This window comes from Embiotoca jacksoni, unplaced genomic scaffold, assembly GCF_022577435.1.
Source record: "Embiotoca jacksoni isolate LCO1_2020_lvr unplaced genomic scaffold, fEmbJac1.0.p SCAF_106, whole genome shotgun sequence".
NCBI classification, from domain to species: Eukaryota; Metazoa; Chordata; class Actinopteri; family Embiotocidae; genus Embiotoca; species Embiotoca jacksoni.
In genome coordinates, this window is record NW_027185237.1 from 75569 (window position 1) to 92523 (window position 16955).

The following is a 16955-nucleotide window of genomic DNA, read 5'->3' on the forward strand; positions in this document are numbered from 1 at the left end:
GTTCCCTCTTCTTGTTTTCTTCCCTAAAATGTAATGATCTGCATTTCATTATTTTAAAGTAATCAAGTTTAATATCACGTGATGCAATATTTTTTATTCTTTTCATCACTTTTTTTTTTAGTTTTGACAGATAAATTTCCTCCTTAGATGACATTAGAAACACGAAGGTACGTTTGTTTTCTACACCAGACACACTTTTCTACACGTTCTTTATTCAGATGTGTGTAGATGTGTGTGTGTGTGTGCGTGTGTGTGTGTGTGTGTGTGTGTGTGTCTCTTTTATGAATGAGTGTTTGGTTTAGTCACGACGCACCGCGGGCCACGCCTCCCCCTCCCCCCTCCCCCGCCCACCTCCCCGCGCCCGCTTATAACGGGTCCCGGGCCGCGCAGACACCGACACTCTGCCGTAGGTGTGAGGACATGTACTGGGACACCGCGATCAAACCGGGAGACTCGAAATCAAAGGTGGGCGTCCGACTTTTATTGATTAATAAGAAAGAAAAGAAAATGACGTGTTTGATTCATAATACAGTTTTAAATTCTCCTGGAAGATTTTAAATAAGATGTTGCAGGACCCAAAAGTCGCAGCGTTTCATCTCGGATTTATCTTGAATGTGTGTCTCTGTTTTCTGATATTAATATTAATAATAATAATAGAGATATTAGAGACCATCTGTGACTGTACACTACATTCGTGCTGATGAAAGTGCTTCTGATCCGGATTCAGATGGAGGTCTGCCAGACTGGATTCTACTCGGAGGACTTCAGGACGCAGGAAGTACCGGCCGGGTTCGACTTTGCATCTTACGGTGAGTTCGGTATCCGTGGTGCCGCTCCGGTACGGGGGGGGGCGGCGCCTTTTAGACAGGCTTTTTATTTCTGTGTGTGTGCACGGTCTGTTTCCTGTGGACCTGAGCAGCTGAAGGACAGAAAGAAAAATATTTACACACACACACACACACACACACACACACACACACACACACACACACACACACACAGACTCATCACATCTGTCAGGGCACCTCTGGATGAGACCTTGACATCGGTAGGGTGGTGGGGTGGGATTGGGGGTGGGGGGTCGGGTTGAAGACCTCCCCGTCTTCCCTAATCCTTTCCTCCAGACTTCCTCCTCTAACAGATTTAGAGTCCCCCCCCCCCTCCTCCTCCTCCTCTTCCTCCTCATCCCTCCATCACTTCTCTGTCACACTCCCTCCACTGGTGTTTCCTCCTCACTCTTCCTCCCCCCCACCCTCCATTGTTTCCTGTCTTCATGACTGTGTTGTTTTTTTTGTTTTGTGCCGAGCTCAGCTTTCATGCCCCCCCCCCCCCCCCCCCCCCCCCCAGTCCCGGAGAGCTGTCGTGGTCTGTAGCGCGATGTTTGAAGTAAAAAAGAAAAAGGATGCGATTTGGGACAGTACACTTCTTTTTTATAGCTTCTTCTTCTTTCTTTAGTGGGCGGAGCCTTAGGATGTTTACATCATCATCATCTTTAGCTGTAACCTGACTGCACCACAGGCCTGTCAATCAAACAGACACGCCCCCAAAAACAGGTCTTCTTGAATCTTCTTTTCTAATGAATGAGGGATTATTTTCAGATGGACCTCCAGAAAACTAATAAGAAGGAGTGACTTTAGCTAACAACACCGAGATAACTGATGGACACATTTTATTCACTTTGGATTTGATGAGAGAAGTTGAATGGGAGTCTATGGAGCCGGAGGCTTTTTGGAGCCGACCTCTAGTGGCACTCGCTGGGATTGCAGCTGAAGGCCTCATTTTTCAGACCTGGAAGCTAGGAACACTTTTTTATATCCAGTCTCACCAGTCCTCACCGTCTGACCGGACGCTGAGGACCGCCTCCGTCCTGCCTACACCTTCATCACTGACTCCACCCGTCTGTGTCGTGTTTAACCTGCAGACTGTGAAGACCTGTCTTTTCTGTTAGACAGTAAAGCGTCCGTCCAGCAGCAGTACGCAGCAGACAGCAGCTACCCGAAGGCCTCCCACCCCTACGACACCAAAGGTAGCACCTTCTCAGATGATGATGACGATGATGATGATGTCGCTGCTGTTTACAAAAAAATACAAAAATTGATCTGATGTTTGTGTCCTCAGTGAGCAGCAGTGATGGTTCCCTCTTCAACCTGGACTCATACCAGGAGTTCAACTGGTGGGCTTCATATCCACACGGTGAGTCTGACATCACTCAGACCATCCTGGAATATCCTGGAGATAAAACTGTAATATTCTCCCTGCAGTATTTTTTCTATCTGCTGTTATCGAACTTGTTTGCTGAGCTTTTTTTTTTTTTTTTAATCTCCTTCCTTCACCAACATGCCGTTTGTTTTTTTTTGAAGAAGCTTTGGCTCAAAAACAACAACTTGGAAAAAAAGAAAGAAAAAGAAAGCCTAAATGTAAAGTTTGTCAAATTTATGTATTTAATAGAACACATATTAAAATACAAAATAAAATAAAAATAAATGAAAACAAATATAAATGTAAACAAAAAAAGTGTAGAAAAAAAATCATTTTAAATCAATAATTTAAAAACAAATAGAAATAATCTCACATTACGTAAAATCAAAATAATCTAGATTAAATTAATACAAAATTTAACAAAATAATAAAATATAAATGTGCAAATTTATATGTATTTTTAAACATTTTTATTTCAGATTTTATTTTTGTATGTTATGGGGGGAGGGGAAAGTGAAGACGTTTAACATTTATATTTAAGAAGAAATATTTAAATCAGCTTGTTGTTTTTTGTTTTGTCCTGAAAACCTGCGAACTCGTAAATAAAGCGCACAAACTGCCGGGAATAAAAATCACGTTTTGATTTTTCTTTACAAACGTGGTGAATAAACGGTTTCTGACGTCCACATACAGATACTATATGTTCTGTATAAATATATATTTGTTAACGGTGACCTCAGCGGTGACATCAGGGCCGACGCAGGTCACATGACTTGCGCATGTAAAACCCAGCAGCTGTTAGAAACACTGCAGGTTATTTTCCTGCTGTAAAACACTCGGAGCTGCATGTCTTGTATGAAAGGTGCTCCACAAATAAAGATTATTCTTACTATTATTATTATTATTATTATTATTATTATTATTTCAGGCCCATCTGAGCCTCAGTGGGATCCCGGATGATAGCAGCTGTTTTGTCTGTGTGCTGTGCAGATGTGCTGACCGTGGACCAGACGGGGTACCAGGAGTCTCCTCACACCTACCAGAACCTGGTGGCCCAGAACGGACCGTTCAGCCCGTCCGTGGAGGGCAGCCGCAGCAGCTTCCTCCCGGGGGAAGGATCCACCGCGTTACACGGCGAGACGCTCGAAGCCCTGAAGCCCGACGGCGTCGCCGAGCGTTGGCGCGACGCTTCCGTCTCCGAGACGGAACCGAGCTACTTCGACTCGGACGCCGCGCAGCGACCGACGTCCTCCTTCTGGCCCGAGTACCCGTCTCCGGGCTTCCCCGCCCCCACGAACTCCGTCCCTCGGTCCTCGGAGCAGTGCTGCCCCCGTGTGGCCAAACGGAAAAACGCAGCCCACCAGAGGCCGGACAGGGAGGGCCACGTGGCGGGAATGTCTGCTTATCCAGGTCAGTCAACGCGTTCACAACTCCCGCCGCCGCCACCGATCTCAGGTCAAATACAAACCGAGTTCATCCGCGTGTCCGTACGTCCTCCAGGTTCTGGTCCCATCCAGCTGTGGCAGTTCCTGCTGGAGCTTCTCCTGGACGGCACCTGCCGGACGTTCATCACCTGGACGGGAGACGGATGGGAGTTCAAGATGTCCGACCCCTCGGAGGTAAGGAAGGACCCGGATCGAGCAGAGAAACGTCGCGGTTTGGGGTCAAACTTTTTGGGGGGGAAACAGAAAATGTGAGCGGGCATGTTGTTGTGTTGGAGAAGCCTGTTGCCATGGCGCCACAGCTCAGGTGGTTCACAGTTCACAGCTCAGGTGGTTCACAGCTCAGGTGGTTCACAGTTCAGGTGGTTCACAGTTCACAGCTCAGGTGGTTCACAGTTCAGGTGGTTCACAGCTCAGGTGGTTCACAGTTCAGGTGGTTCACAGTTCAGGTGGTTCACAGCTCAGGTGGTTCACAGATCACAGCTCAGGTGGTTCACAGCTCAGGTGGTTCACAGTTCAGGTGGTTCACAGTTCACAGCTCAGGTGGTTCACAGTTCAGGTGGTTCACAGTTCAGGTGGTTCACAGCTCAGGTGGTTCACAGTTCAGGTGGTTCACAGTTCAGGTGGTTCACAGTTCAGGTGGTTCACAGCTCAGGTGGTTCACAGTTCAGGTGGTTCACAGTTCAGGTGGTTCACAGTTCAGGTGGTTCACAGCTCAGGTGGTTCACAGATCACAGCTCAGGTGGTTCACAGTTCAGGTGGTTCACAGTTCAGGTGGTTCACAGTTCAGGTGGTTCACAGTTCACAGCTCAGGTGGTTCACAGTTCACAGCTCAGGTGGTTCACAGATCAGGTGGTTCACAGTTCACAGCTCAGGTGGTTCACAGCTCAGGTGGTTCACAGTTCACAGCTCAGGTGGTTCACAGTTCACAGTTCAGGTGGTTCACAGCTCAGGTGGTTCACAGCTCAGGTGGTTCACAGTTCACAGCTCAGGTGGTTCACAGCTCAGGTGGTTCACAGTTCACAGTTCAGGTGGTTCACAGCTCAGGTGGTTCACAGCTCAGGTGGTTCACAGTTCACAGCTCAGGTGGTTCACAGCTCAGGTGGTTCACAGTTCACAGCTCAGGTGGTTCACAGTTCAGGTGGTTCACAGTTCACAGCTCAGGTGGTTCACAGTTCACAGCTCAGGTGGTTCACAGCTCAGGTGGTTCACAGTTCAGGTGGTTCACAGTTCACAGTTCAGGTGGTTCACAGCTCAGGTGGTTCACAGCCAATGTTTTTAACCTCAGAGCCTCAGAAGGTCCCAGAAGAACTCATGCTAACAAAGCTAACAAAGCTAACAAACAGCTAATTCTGCTAAAACTCAGGTTCACAAAACAGATAACAACGCTAACATGGTGAAAACCCAGATATTCACGTAAACGCGTGGAAGACGTCGTCGTGAAGGTCGCCGTGAAGGTCATTGTGAAGGTCGTCGTGAAGGTCGTCGTGAAGATCCTCGTGAAGGTCGTCGTGAAGGTCGTCGCTCCGCTGCGTCACCGTGTTTCTTTTCTTTCCCGAGATTTTTCCGATCGACCCTCAAACGTGACCTTCAGTCGTGTACGTGGGATTCTCACATTGTTTGGTGTTGTTTCCTCCGACTTCCTCTCTCGGTCCGGCAGGTGGCGAAGCGCTGGGGTCAGTGCAAGAACAAACCCAAGATGAACTACGAGAAGCTGAGCCGCGGCCTGCGCTACTACTACCACAAGAACATCATCCACAAGACGGCGGGCAAGCGCTACGTCTACCGCTTCGTCTGCGACGTGCAAGGCATGCTGGGAAAGACGGCGCAGGAGGTCCTGAGCAGCCTGAACGTCGCGGCCGCCAACGCCGAGTCGTGGCGGTGCCCGGCGGCGTCCGAGCACAGCAGCGAGACATGGGCGTCGCAGTGAGGGGGCGGGGTTTAACGGAAAGGGGAGGGGCTTGGATTAATCATGCAGTCTCTAAAGAGCCTGTGTTACTTTTTTCTTAAATAATAGTTGACGCTAAATAAAACAAACTGAAAGCTCGTTCATCTCAGGACTGGAGTGTTGTGGAGTGATGTTGTTCTTTTTTTAAGGAAAGCATTTGTAAATAGTGTTTATATATATATGAACCCCCCATGTGGAGTTTTGTGCATTTATATGATTTTCTTTAATTTTTTTTATACAAAACTCCCGTCTACCTCTGTTGCTACCCAGAATAAGAAAGTGAAGGTCTTCAGTGACGTGTGGTGGCGATTGTGTTGTGTAAATAATTAACTGTACATAAATGGTGTTTAAGTACTTCATATAAAAATGTCTTCTGGTTTTTATTTTTTAAATCTTTTAGACATATTGTTGATGGAGTATATTTAAAGTTATACATTAAATTTTTTTGTATTTAATTTTACATTTGAGAATTTGAGAAAGCATGTTTGAAGGATCTGTGTTTATAATAATAGATCTATCACTGCTTTTATTTCTGCCGACTAATTCATCAATTATTGTAAAGTATGCTGAGTGTTGGAAAAGGCTGTAGAATAGTGAGCTGACGCCCCCTGGTGGCTAATATGACAGTGACCGTGTGGAGCTGCAGCATCAGTCGAGATTAAAGAGTGGACTTTCTAATAACTGCCATTTTAAAGGGACAATAAGTAATTTCCTTTTTGTGTTTACAGTTTGGTTTCATGTAACTTTCCTGCAAATCAAAATCAAAATAATCTAGATTAAATTAATACAAAATGTAACTAAATAATAAAATCTAAATGTGCATATTTATATGAATTTTTAAAATGTTTTGATATCTGACTTTATTTTTGTATGTTATGGGGGAGGGGCAAGTGAAGACGTTTAACATTTATATTTAAGAAGAAATATTTAAATCAACTTTTTTTTTTTTTTTTTTCCTGTTTAGCCCTGAAAACCTGTGAACTCGTAAATGAACTTCACAAACTGCCGGGAATAAAAATCACGTGGCTGGATTTTTGCCCGATCAACAGACATCATTAAATTCAACTTTATTTCCGCTTTTATCAGTGACGGTCTAATCAGAGAGTTTGACCTTTGACCCAGACTGAGGAACCCTGGTGGACGGATTCCCACTTTTCTTTTTTCCACAGCTTCTTTATTTTTGTTGTAATGTAACTTTGCTGCTTGTTTGTTGTTTAAGCATCATGTTAGACTCGTGAATTTGATCAAAATTATTTAAAATAGATAAAACTATAATTTATTGATTGACTAAATAATCTGTCATCGTTATTATTATTGGTTGTGGGCTTCTTACCTGGAGGGTGACAGGGCTGATGATGCAACCCACCTTTGCCATTGTGTGTGTGTGTGTGTGTGTGTGCTGTTGTGAGCAGCAGGTCTGGAGGAGGAGTTAACTGAGGAAGGAACAGGAAGTAGGAGGAGCCTAACTGGATCAGAGCCTATAAATAAAGGGTGGAGTGGAGGTGTGAGCGGCTTCGTGCTCAACCTCAATCGAAACTCAGTGAAGTGAACGGTGAGTTACATTTCATTTTTCCTTTAGTTCCTTTAGTTTCCTATAAATTCATGTTTACGATGTGATTGACGGTCCGAGTTACTTATGTTGAGTTGGAATGACGATGATGTTGAAATATGGTGCGACAGATGTATTTGGTAATAATAATCTATTTATCTATCTATCTATCTATTATCTATCTATCTATCTATCTATCTATCTATCTATCTATCTATCTATCTATCTATCTATCTATTATCTATCTATCTATCTATCTATCTATCTATCTATCTATCTATCTATCTATCTATTATCTATCTATCTATCTATCTATCTATCTATCTATCTATCTATCTATCTATTATCTATCTATCTATCTATCTATCTATCTATCTATCTATTATCTATCTATCTATCTATCTATCTATCTATCTATCTATATTTGTTTTTTTATCTTAAAACAACAAAAAAAAAACCTGCCTGAGTCAGCATTTCCTGTTTTGTTGGAAACATAACTCTCTTTGGTCTAAAGTCGCCGAACAGGAACGTCAGGTAAATATACCTTTTCGGGGCGTTGCCGTTCTTCCTCCGCGGGAGTGGAGGTGCAGGTGAAAGGCGCCGAACAGGAACGTCAGCAGCTCTGACGTCAGCTGTGATAAAGACCCAGAAAGATGGCTGGTTCATCCATCAGGAAAGCTGTAGCAGGCGCTCTGGAGGACCTGACGGAGAAGGACTTCCAGAAGTTCTGCTTCCATCTTCTGGACCACCGGGACGAGCCACGTGTCAAACGCAACAGGGTGGAGGGGAAGAACTTCATGGAGATCACAGACGTGCTGGTTAACCATTTCACCGAGGAGAGGGCTGTTCTGGTGACGGTGGACCTCCTGAACCAGATCGGCTGCTGCGGCGTCGCCAAGACACTCGGTAAATAAGCAAAAAATAGCTGTATAATATATGTTTTGTGGGCGGAGCCTTAGCGCCACCAACTATTGTGGGTCAGAACTGCAGGACTGGCATGCCGGCCTGCCGACTGCAAAATACGACCGGATGTGGTGGAACATCCTGGTACGGATGGCCCAGTGTCCACACTACCACACTATTCAGTATGCCAAAAGTACCAGGATGTCCTACTACATCCTTTTTCTTTTTTTTACATCAAACGTGACTACAGATCGCCACCTAGAGGGTCAAAGTCCAAGACGCATTTTTATGATGAAGTAGTACGTCCCAATTGTACACATACTACATGCAACAGTACGTACTTTGTGAGAGCAGCTCCGGTCCGTCCTAAAAGTAAAAAGAAAATAGTGTGCAATCTTTTTCTGGCGTACCCAACAGTGTGGTACTACGATGAATTTTTCAGGGAGGCTACTGATATTTTTTTTTTGCTTTCGGGGAGAACCAGGACATTTTTCATGAAGTTTTTATGTTTCCTTTAAGTTAAATATATAAATCCAAAAAGAGATTGTAAACAACTTTGCTCCTTCTTCTCTTCCAACCTCTTCAACAGCCGCCGCCACTACGGAGGAGGTCGTGCGGCGGAGAAGACCGAAGCTCCCTCCGGAGGAACGTCAGCGCCGCCTGCGGGAGGGATGTTGTTTCTACTGCGGACAACCGGGTCACAAAGTCTCCACGTGTCCAGAAAAAGGCTCACCAGGAAGTATGAGGGTCCCGGTGAGCCAAACCCTGTCCTCCTATCTTCTGCTACAGATGATGACGAACCTTCAACTGATTGGTCCATTTGAGCAGACCAAAGATCATGAAGTTGTTATTGACTCAGGTGCAGATCTGAACTTCATGGACTGGCAAATGGCTGAACGCCTGAATCTGAAAGTAATCCCTTTGCCTCAGATGTTGGAAGCCAACGCCCGAGATCGTCCAGTCTCATTCAATATAACTCATAGATCTGAACCCGTCAAGTTAGTCATGGCCCAGGGACACACAGAGACACTAAGTTTTCACCTGGTTGACTGTCCTCGCCGTCCTCTAGTGTTGGGGCGTCCCTGGTTAATTAAGCACAGTCCACATTTCTGCTGGTCTACGGGGCATATTATGGGGTGGGGCAAGTCCTGTTCTGGCGCCTGTTTTCTCCCAGACTCCTCTGCTTCAGTTGCTCCGCCCACCTCTTCCCCCTCCCCCAAACCTTCACCACACAAATTTGCTGACACCTCCAAAGTTCCAGCCCACTACACGAACCGAAAGGAAGTTTTCAGCAGAGCTCAGGACACCTGTCCACATTGCTGTATTGGTTATGACAGTCGACTCCCCATCACAATCAAAAACAGGTTCCTCTTCCATTCACCTGTTAGATTTTTGCGAGATGCCAAAGTTTTTACCAAACTCAGCCTGCGTAATGCTGAGGAGGGGAGCGAGGGGAAGATTGCCTACAATACTCCAAGTGGTGACTTCGGTCGCACCAATGCCTCTGCTGTTTTCCCAGCTCTAGTAAAAGACGTTCTCCGAGATGTGTTAAACATTTTTGTTTTGGTTGACTTGGGTGACGTTCTAATTTTTTCCCCCGACCGTGATAGTCACATGCAGCACGTCAGTCGAGTTCTCCAACACCTTGAGAACCGGCTCTACGTTGAAGCCAAGAAATGTGAGTACCACGTCTCCTCGGTGTCTTTTTTGGGATTCGTCGTGTCCAATGGCAGCATCCGAATTGACCCCGACAACGTTAGGTTTATTTCAAAACGGCCGACGCCAAAGAGCCGTAAGCAGCTTAAAGACTTCCTAAAATTGACTGACTTCTACCACCATTTTATCCACAATTATAGCTTCATCGCAGCTCCTCTTCACGACTTGACGTCTGCTTCTGTTAAGTTTTGTTGGTCCTCTCCAGCGAACGCAGCCTTCCACCGGCTTCAGAAAAGTTTTACTTCTGCTCCTACCCTGATTATTCCTGACACCCGTCGCCAATTCATAGTAAAGGTCAATGCCTCTGACTCGGATATCCGGGCCGTCCTCCTCCAGGGATCCCTACAAGACAACGAACTTCACTATTGCGCCTTCCTGTCCCGAAGGCTGTCCCCCAGCGAGAGGAATTATGATGTTTGTGACAAGGAGTTGCTGTCCGTCAGGTTTGCGTTAAAGGAATGGCGACGCTGGCTGGAGGCGGTGCAGCATCCGTTCATAGTCTGGATGGATTACAGGAATCTGGAGAAAATCAGGTCTGCTAAAAGATTCTCCTTCCGGCGAGCCAAGTGGGCCCGCTTCTTCAACCAGTTTGATTTTACCCTGTCTCATCGCCCACGCTCTAAGAACATGAAAACAGGATATTTATCCCAGTCATTTGGCCCTAATTCAAATCCAAACACTCCTTCCAACATGACGACCTCCTGCCTGGGGGGGGCAGATACTTTGAACATAGAGAACAAAGTTAAACAAGCCCATCGTGGTGTTCAAGGTCCGGACGGACGTCCAGCAAAACGTCTCTTCATCCCAGCCTCTCTCCGTCTTCCGGTGATCAGCTGGGCTCATAGTAACCAGTTGAGCTGCCACCCCGGTGTGTACCGCACCTTGTTATTCGCCAAACAACGCTTCTGGTGGCCGGCCATGGCTAAAGACGTCAAGACGTACGTCTTGGCCTGTCGTACGTGTGCTCAGTGCGAGACCTCCTGTCCACCTCTTGCTGCCAGGAACGACTGTTTTGATAGGAACAAAAAGATCAAGTCTCCCAAAGCAGTTAGTCGGGTGAAAACGGATGTGGTAGCAGTTGGCTCGCAGTTTCCCACTGACGGTGCGTCTTTAGTTTCAGGTGATGATTTGGCCGGGGGCAAAGTGTCGAGGGATCCTGAGGTGACGGTTAATAAAACGTATGACCATGATTTGCAACGTTTCGTTATGCCGGGATTAAAACCGGATGTGCGTCACGAGGTCGGCAAACAGAATCGGACCATTCCTCCACATCCTGTAAATCCAATTCTAAAGGCAGCTGAGCCATTTGAGCTCGTAGCTGTGGATCGCGTCGGTCAGTTTCCCCAAACAAAAGCTGACATTTCCACTGTAGCGACAGTACTGATGTTTTTACATTTGTTTGGTTTGTCTAACGTCACACAGACTGATCAGGGATTTAATTTTGTGTCACAAATCTTTGCCCAAGTCATGAAACAACTTGATGTCACTGATGGTTCCAAATCCAGCAAGTATTGGGATGAGGGTGCGCACCTTTGGAAGAACTTCATGGAGATCACAGACGCGCTGGTTAACCATTTCACCGAGGAGAGGGCTGTTCTGGTGATGGTGGACCTCCTGAACCAGATCGGCTGCAGCGGCGTCGCCAAGACACTCGGTAAATAAGCAATCCAATCTGGACCTGTTGAAGGGCTGTCGAGATGAGCACGGTGGGATGCCACGCTGATTTGGAGCACGCTCCAAATGTTCAGTTGACCAATCAGATCTCTGCGTCAGCACCACTCGTTGCGTAATGTTGTTTTTTACTGACTATAGTTCTCTTGGCTTTTTTTTTTTTTTTTTATGAATCAAATGCTGAACTCAAATTGATGGAAAGAAAATAAGAGGTGTTTATTTTCTCTGCCTGCAGCTTAAGAAGTTCCTAGTGTCTCATTTACAAGGTCTTTTACGACGTCTACTTTACGACGTCCATATGTCCTTATCTTGTAACCTACAACTGAACTTAGATCTAAAGGGAGTGGGGGTGACTGTCAACTGTTTGTCACACTGTATAAAAGCTGCCCTACGGAGGAGAGACGCTGAGCAATGCTGGACATCCTTCTTTGAGTGGACATGTATTCGCTCCTTCTTGCAAGAATAAATGTCCGATATGTTTGATTTTGAATCCAGCCTCTGAGTCATTTTTCTAACACAAATCAAAGACGAACACACTGGTTCCTTTCCCCCGTGAGTCCTGCCAGTGGTTGGTCAACCACGTTAAGGTCGGTGAGGGTGTTACCTGTGGTGATAATAATAATAATAAACTGTATTTGTAATAGCACCTTTCATACAAGAAATGCAGCTCCAAGTGCTTCACAGCAGAATTACATGCAGCGTTTCACATAAAATCAGACATAAAGGAACATTTAAAAATAGAAAAGAAATGAGATGCATGCAAACAGATAACATGAGGAGCAGCGAGGGAGCTGCTGCTTGTCTTAGTTTGAGCTGGAGATCACCGCTCGTCCAGTTTTCGTTCTCTTGGTTCGGTGTCGGTACGTTTCTGACTTTAAGGGGATGAGCTGCAGGACGACGGCCCGGACTGACTTCTCCTTTTGTTTGGTTTTTTGTTTGGTCGGGAACCTCCAACCCTCTTTAGTTTGTTTCTTTCACTATACTGTAATTTATTAATATACATTTGGGGGGAAATAAAGCTCCTTAACATCTGTTTGTCGTGGCATCCTTTATGCGTTTTCATCTTCAGTCTGTTTTAGGTCAAACATCTTCTCAGTAACAAACAAAATGTGTAAAACTGTCATTTAAGCCTGATTTTTTTTAATATATTTTTTTTAAATCTAAAAACCTACTGCAGAAATGCGCTGCAGGATCAGGTGGTTTCATAAAATCTGCATTTTTCTGTTGTAGGATTTTAATGAACTGTATTTATTACCCGGCTAATTAATCAAATACCATCATTATCAATCGATTACAGGCTATTTAGTAAATAATTAATAATAATGAAAACTGTATTTAATAATAGGCCAAATAATCATTTACTTCTGTACGCTGAGCATCAAATAAATAAAATAAAACTGTTGTTTATTGATGCATTGATATTAATCGATCATTGTTATCTTTGATTTCAGGCTGCTGAATTACATGAATTAAGTGTTTTGTCAGGTTCCTCCATCAGATTTATGGTTACACTTTACTGAGTGATATGTGATATGAGGTAAATATACCTTTTCGGGGCGTTGCCGTTCTTCCTCCGCGGGAGTGGAGGTGCAGGTGAAAGGCGCCGAACAGGAACGTCAGCAGCTCTGACGTCAGCTGTGATAAAGACCCAGAAAGATGGCTGGTTCATCCATCAGGAAAGCTGTAGCAGGCGCTCTGGAGGACCTGACGGAGAAGGACTTCCAGAAGTTCTGCTTCCATCTTCTGGACCGCCGGGACGAGCCACGCGTCAAACGCAACAGGGTGGAGGGGAAGAACTTCATGGAGATCACAGACGTGCTGGTTAACCATTTCACCGAGGAGAGGGCTGTTCTGGTGACGGTGGACCTCCTGAACCAGATCGGCTGCTGCGGCGTCGCCAAGACACTCGGTAAATAAGCAAAAAATAGAAAGATGAAAAAACAACTAGTAAAAGTAGACCGCTTTCTTTTTACTTTCAGTTTCGCGCCCTCCGGACTTCCTGCAGATCTGCAGGCTGCAGCTCACCGACAAACTCCTGTTGTACGAAGACAAAAAACACTCCAGTAAAGTTTCATTTAGATGAAGATTAATACAAATTAATTCTGGCTGAAAAGAAATCACACCCGATTAAAACTTAGAATATCGTTTTTAATAATACAAATTTCAGTATAATTTATATTTAGAATAAGTTTAAAGTAAAAAACAGTCAAGCCAAATGAAAATGTGAATTTCAGAGAACCATTTCTTTCACTTCAAACAACAGACCATCGACTACTTTCACGTGTCGGCGTCACTCCGAGTCATTGATGTGAAATAAAGGTGAACCGTCCTTTGGTGGAGTTTTTCTTCCTCAGCCTCTAACTCCGAGTCTTCCTCATGTTTGCAGGTGAAGAGACAGCCGGACGGTCTTCTGCAGCCGCTGAGCAACACGGTAAAAAAGGTTTGTAGTTCAACTCCACATGAAGCTCCAATCATTTGTATTCTTTGATCTTTCAGACGGTATTTGTTATTAATTATTGTACCGTGAACTCTGACCTCAGAGAGTTTATAGAAGGTTTTTATTTGTATTTTTCTGTGATTTGTTTTCCACCTTTTTACGCAGCGACACCTGGAAACCAAAGGAAATAAATATATATAAATCTATATAAAGACGGCTCCGGCTTTATGTCCTGAACTAATGGATCCGTCTGTTCTTTCTTTTTCCCCTCAGACCAGCACTTTGTGGATAAACACAGAAATGACTTGATCCAAAGAGTGAGCAACGTCGGACCCATTCTGGATGAGCTCCTCACCAAAGTCATCCAACAGGAGCGTTACGACGCAATCCGAGCTGTGAAGCCCTCTCAGGAGCAGATGAGGGAGATCTACGGTGTTCTCCTGAAGGCCGGCACAGACGCCAAAGACATCTTCTACAACAGCCTGCAGAAACACGAGAAATGTCTCCTCCAAGACCTCCAGAAGTGAAGACTGCGGTGAAGTCCGTGTTCAGACACAAACTCGGATAATTGAGCTGAACGCAAAAAAGGTTTTCTTCACATTCAAAAAGTCAAAGATTTGTTTTTAAGAGAAAAATCTTTCCGGTCTGTTGTTTCACGCTTAAATGTGTTTAAACTTGTACGTATGACGTGAACCTTAATTCAATGGATTCATTTTAACACACATTTAACACACTGTAAAAAAAACAAAATCAACTGAGGATGTTTTAATCCAACAAATATCAAAAGTGTTTTTTAAACCTCATTATTTTATGTGAAGTAAAACAGAATGACGCAAGTTATTTTTTAATGTTTACATGTAAATCAGGTTTAAACTTCTTCTGTCCAATCAGAATTCACTGTTGGTGCTACTTCATTCAAAATGTTGTTGTTTTTTTATTAGATTTTTTTTTTTATTATAATCAAATCTTCATTTTGAGTGAATGGAGTGTCTCAGAAATAAAGTTGATGTTCATCTTCACCTGCAGCTTTCCCCCGAGTCTTCACTGAATTCTGCTAAAGTTCAATTTTGTATTGATCCAGGTGTTTTATTCAGCTGCAGACTTTAATCCATCCTCTCTTTGCTTTCTTGTGAAAGCTGTTGCTAATAAGTGAAGTGACCATGAACGGTTTGTTTAGAAGATGTTCAGGATTTAGACTGCATCATAGCAGTGAAGCAGCTGGTGAAATTATATTATATTCTCATTTACATTTCCTACGTGCTGTTAGTTTGAGAATTCATTTTAAATGGGTTTACAAATTACAAATTATATCAAGAAATTGTTATTTTCTGTAAAAGCTTTGTTGAAATCAGTCTGCCAAAATGTCTGCCTGACTGAATGATAAAACATTGTTGCAGCAGTAAATTTATATTCACATTTAAAGATGTTTTTTATACATCAAGTTCCAGTTTAAGACAGTAAATAAATGTTTTTTTTTAGTTTTTTTAATGCTAATTTAAATGTCCTGAGATGACCGGCGAGTTCAGAGGCGGAGTAATCTGACACCAACTGACACTTCAGGACCGGAGGACTGCCTGGACTACTTTTTGTGATCGAGGGTGCTGACCGAGCCGCAGGTCGGAGTGTCTGCGTCATTAGAAGTTTTAAAAGCGTCAAAAACCCGGAAACAGACTGATTGACGAGAGAAGAGAGAGAAAGAGAGAGAGAGGTTTTATTTCCTCTTTTTACACGGAGAGAGAAAGTAGATCCGCGGAAGAGCACCTCGCGCTAAACCTCGGCGATTCAACTTTAACCGTTATTCGCGAACAGAAGTGGAGATTACAGCGAGAACAGGAAAAGGTAAAAGTGTCTTTTAAAACGGTGTTTAAACATGAACATTAGCCTGGCTAGTTTTAGTTTGTTTTTTACTGTCAGTTTTGTGTGTTCAACTTCTTGTCTCGAGCCGTTTTCACCGGTTTAAATACGGTAAATGAAAACGGACGTCAGCCAATTTAACGGATGTTGGACGTTAAACCTTCACAACACAGAACGATGTACTCGATGAAGTACTCAGGTTTACTGCAGTAAAAGTACCAAGACCGGACTGTTAAATACTTCACTCCAAATAAAATTGCTGGATTTAAAACCTTGTTTTAGTAAAAGTACTAATACCACACTTAAATACTTCACTGTAAGTAAAAGTACTAATACCACACTGTTAAATACTTCACTGTAAGTAAAAGTACTAATACCACACTGTTAAATACTTTACTGTAAGTAAAAGTACTAATACCACACTGTTAAATACTCCACTGTAAGTAAAAGTACTAATACCACACTGTTAAATACTCCTCTGTAAGTAAAAGTACTAATACCACACTGTTAAATACTCCACTGGAAGTAAAAATACTAATACTACACTGTTAAATACTCTACTGGAAGTAAAAGTACTAATGCCACACTGTTAAATACTCCACTGGAAGTAAAAATACTAATACTACACTGTTAAATACTCTACTGTAAGTAAAAGTACTAATACCACACTGTTAAATACTTCACTGTAAGTAAAAGTACTAATACCACAACACTGTTAAATACTTCACTGTAAGTAAAAGTACTAATACCACACTGTTAAATACTCCACTGGAAGTAAAAATACTAATACCACAACACTGTTAAATATCCACTGTAAGTAAAAGTACTAATACCACACTGTTAAATACTCCACTGGAAGTAAAAGTACTAATACCACACTGTTAAATACTCCACTGGAAGTAAAAGTACTAATACCACACTGTTAAATACTCCTCTGTAAGTAAAAGTACTAATACCACACTGTTAAATACTCCACTGGAAGTAAAAATACTAATACCACAACACTGTTAAATATCCACTGTAAGTAAAAGTACTAATACCACACTGTTAAATACTCCACTGGAAGTAAAAGTACTAATACCACACTGTTAAATACTCCTCTGTAAGTAAAAGTACTAATACCACACTGTTAAATACTCCTCTGTAAGTAAAAGTACTAATACCACACTGTTAAATACTCCACTGGAAGTAAAAGTACTAATACCACACTGTTAAATACTCCACTGGAAGTAAAAG

The 16955-nt window shown here is 43.5% G+C and overlaps 2 protein-coding genes across 2 annotated transcripts; both read left to right on the top strand.

Moving 5' to 3' along the window:
• Nucleotides 1-417: 417 nt before the first annotated feature.
• Nucleotides 418-5571, top strand: etsrp (ETS1-related protein). Its single transcript, XM_069176046.1, has 7 exons — nucleotides 418-465; nucleotides 728-809; nucleotides 1922-2026; nucleotides 2119-2193; nucleotides 3190-3609; nucleotides 3700-3818; nucleotides 5302-5571. The coding sequence occupies exons 1-7, from the start codon at nucleotides 421-423 to the stop codon at nucleotides 5569-5571; spliced, it is 1116 nt and encodes a 371-aa protein (XP_069032147.1). The 5' UTR covers nucleotides 418-420.
• A 2090-nt stretch (nucleotides 5572-7661) lies between these two features.
• On the top strand, nucleotides 7662-14884 carry LOC138214605 (uncharacterized). Its single transcript, XM_069176359.1, has 4 exons — nucleotides 7662-8044; nucleotides 8631-11411; nucleotides 13815-13868; nucleotides 14139-14884. Exons 1-4 carry the CDS (start codon nucleotides 7792-7794, stop codon nucleotides 14390-14392), a joined length of 3342 nt encoding a protein of 1113 aa, XP_069032460.1. The 5' UTR covers nucleotides 7662-7791; the 3' UTR covers nucleotides 14393-14884.
• The last annotated feature ends 2071 nt before the right edge of the window (nucleotides 14885-16955 follow it).

Coding starts and splice junctions, on each gene's coding strand:
- etsrp (XM_069176046.1), top strand. CDS start 421: ATGTACTGGGACACCGCGATCAAACCGGGAGACTCGAAATCAAAG. Junction 466..727: donor CGGGAGACTCGAAATCAAAG/GTGGGCGTCCGA, acceptor ATCCGGATTCAG/ATGGAGGTCTGCCAGACTGG. Junction 2,194..3,189: donor GTGGGCTTCATATCCACACG/GTGAGTCTGACA, acceptor TGTGCTGTGCAG/ATGTGCTGACCGTGGACCAG.
- LOC138214605 (XM_069176359.1), top strand. CDS start 7,792: ATGGCTGGTTCATCCATCAGGAAAGCTGTAGCAGGCGCTCTGGAGGAC. Junction 8,045..8,630: donor CGGCGTCGCCAAGACACTCG/GTAAATAAGCAA, acceptor CCTCTTCAACAG/CCGCCGCCACTACGGAGGAG. Junction 11,412..13,814: donor CGGCGTCGCCAAGACACTCG/GTAAATAAGCAA, acceptor TCATGTTTGCAG/GTGAAGAGACAGCCGGACGG.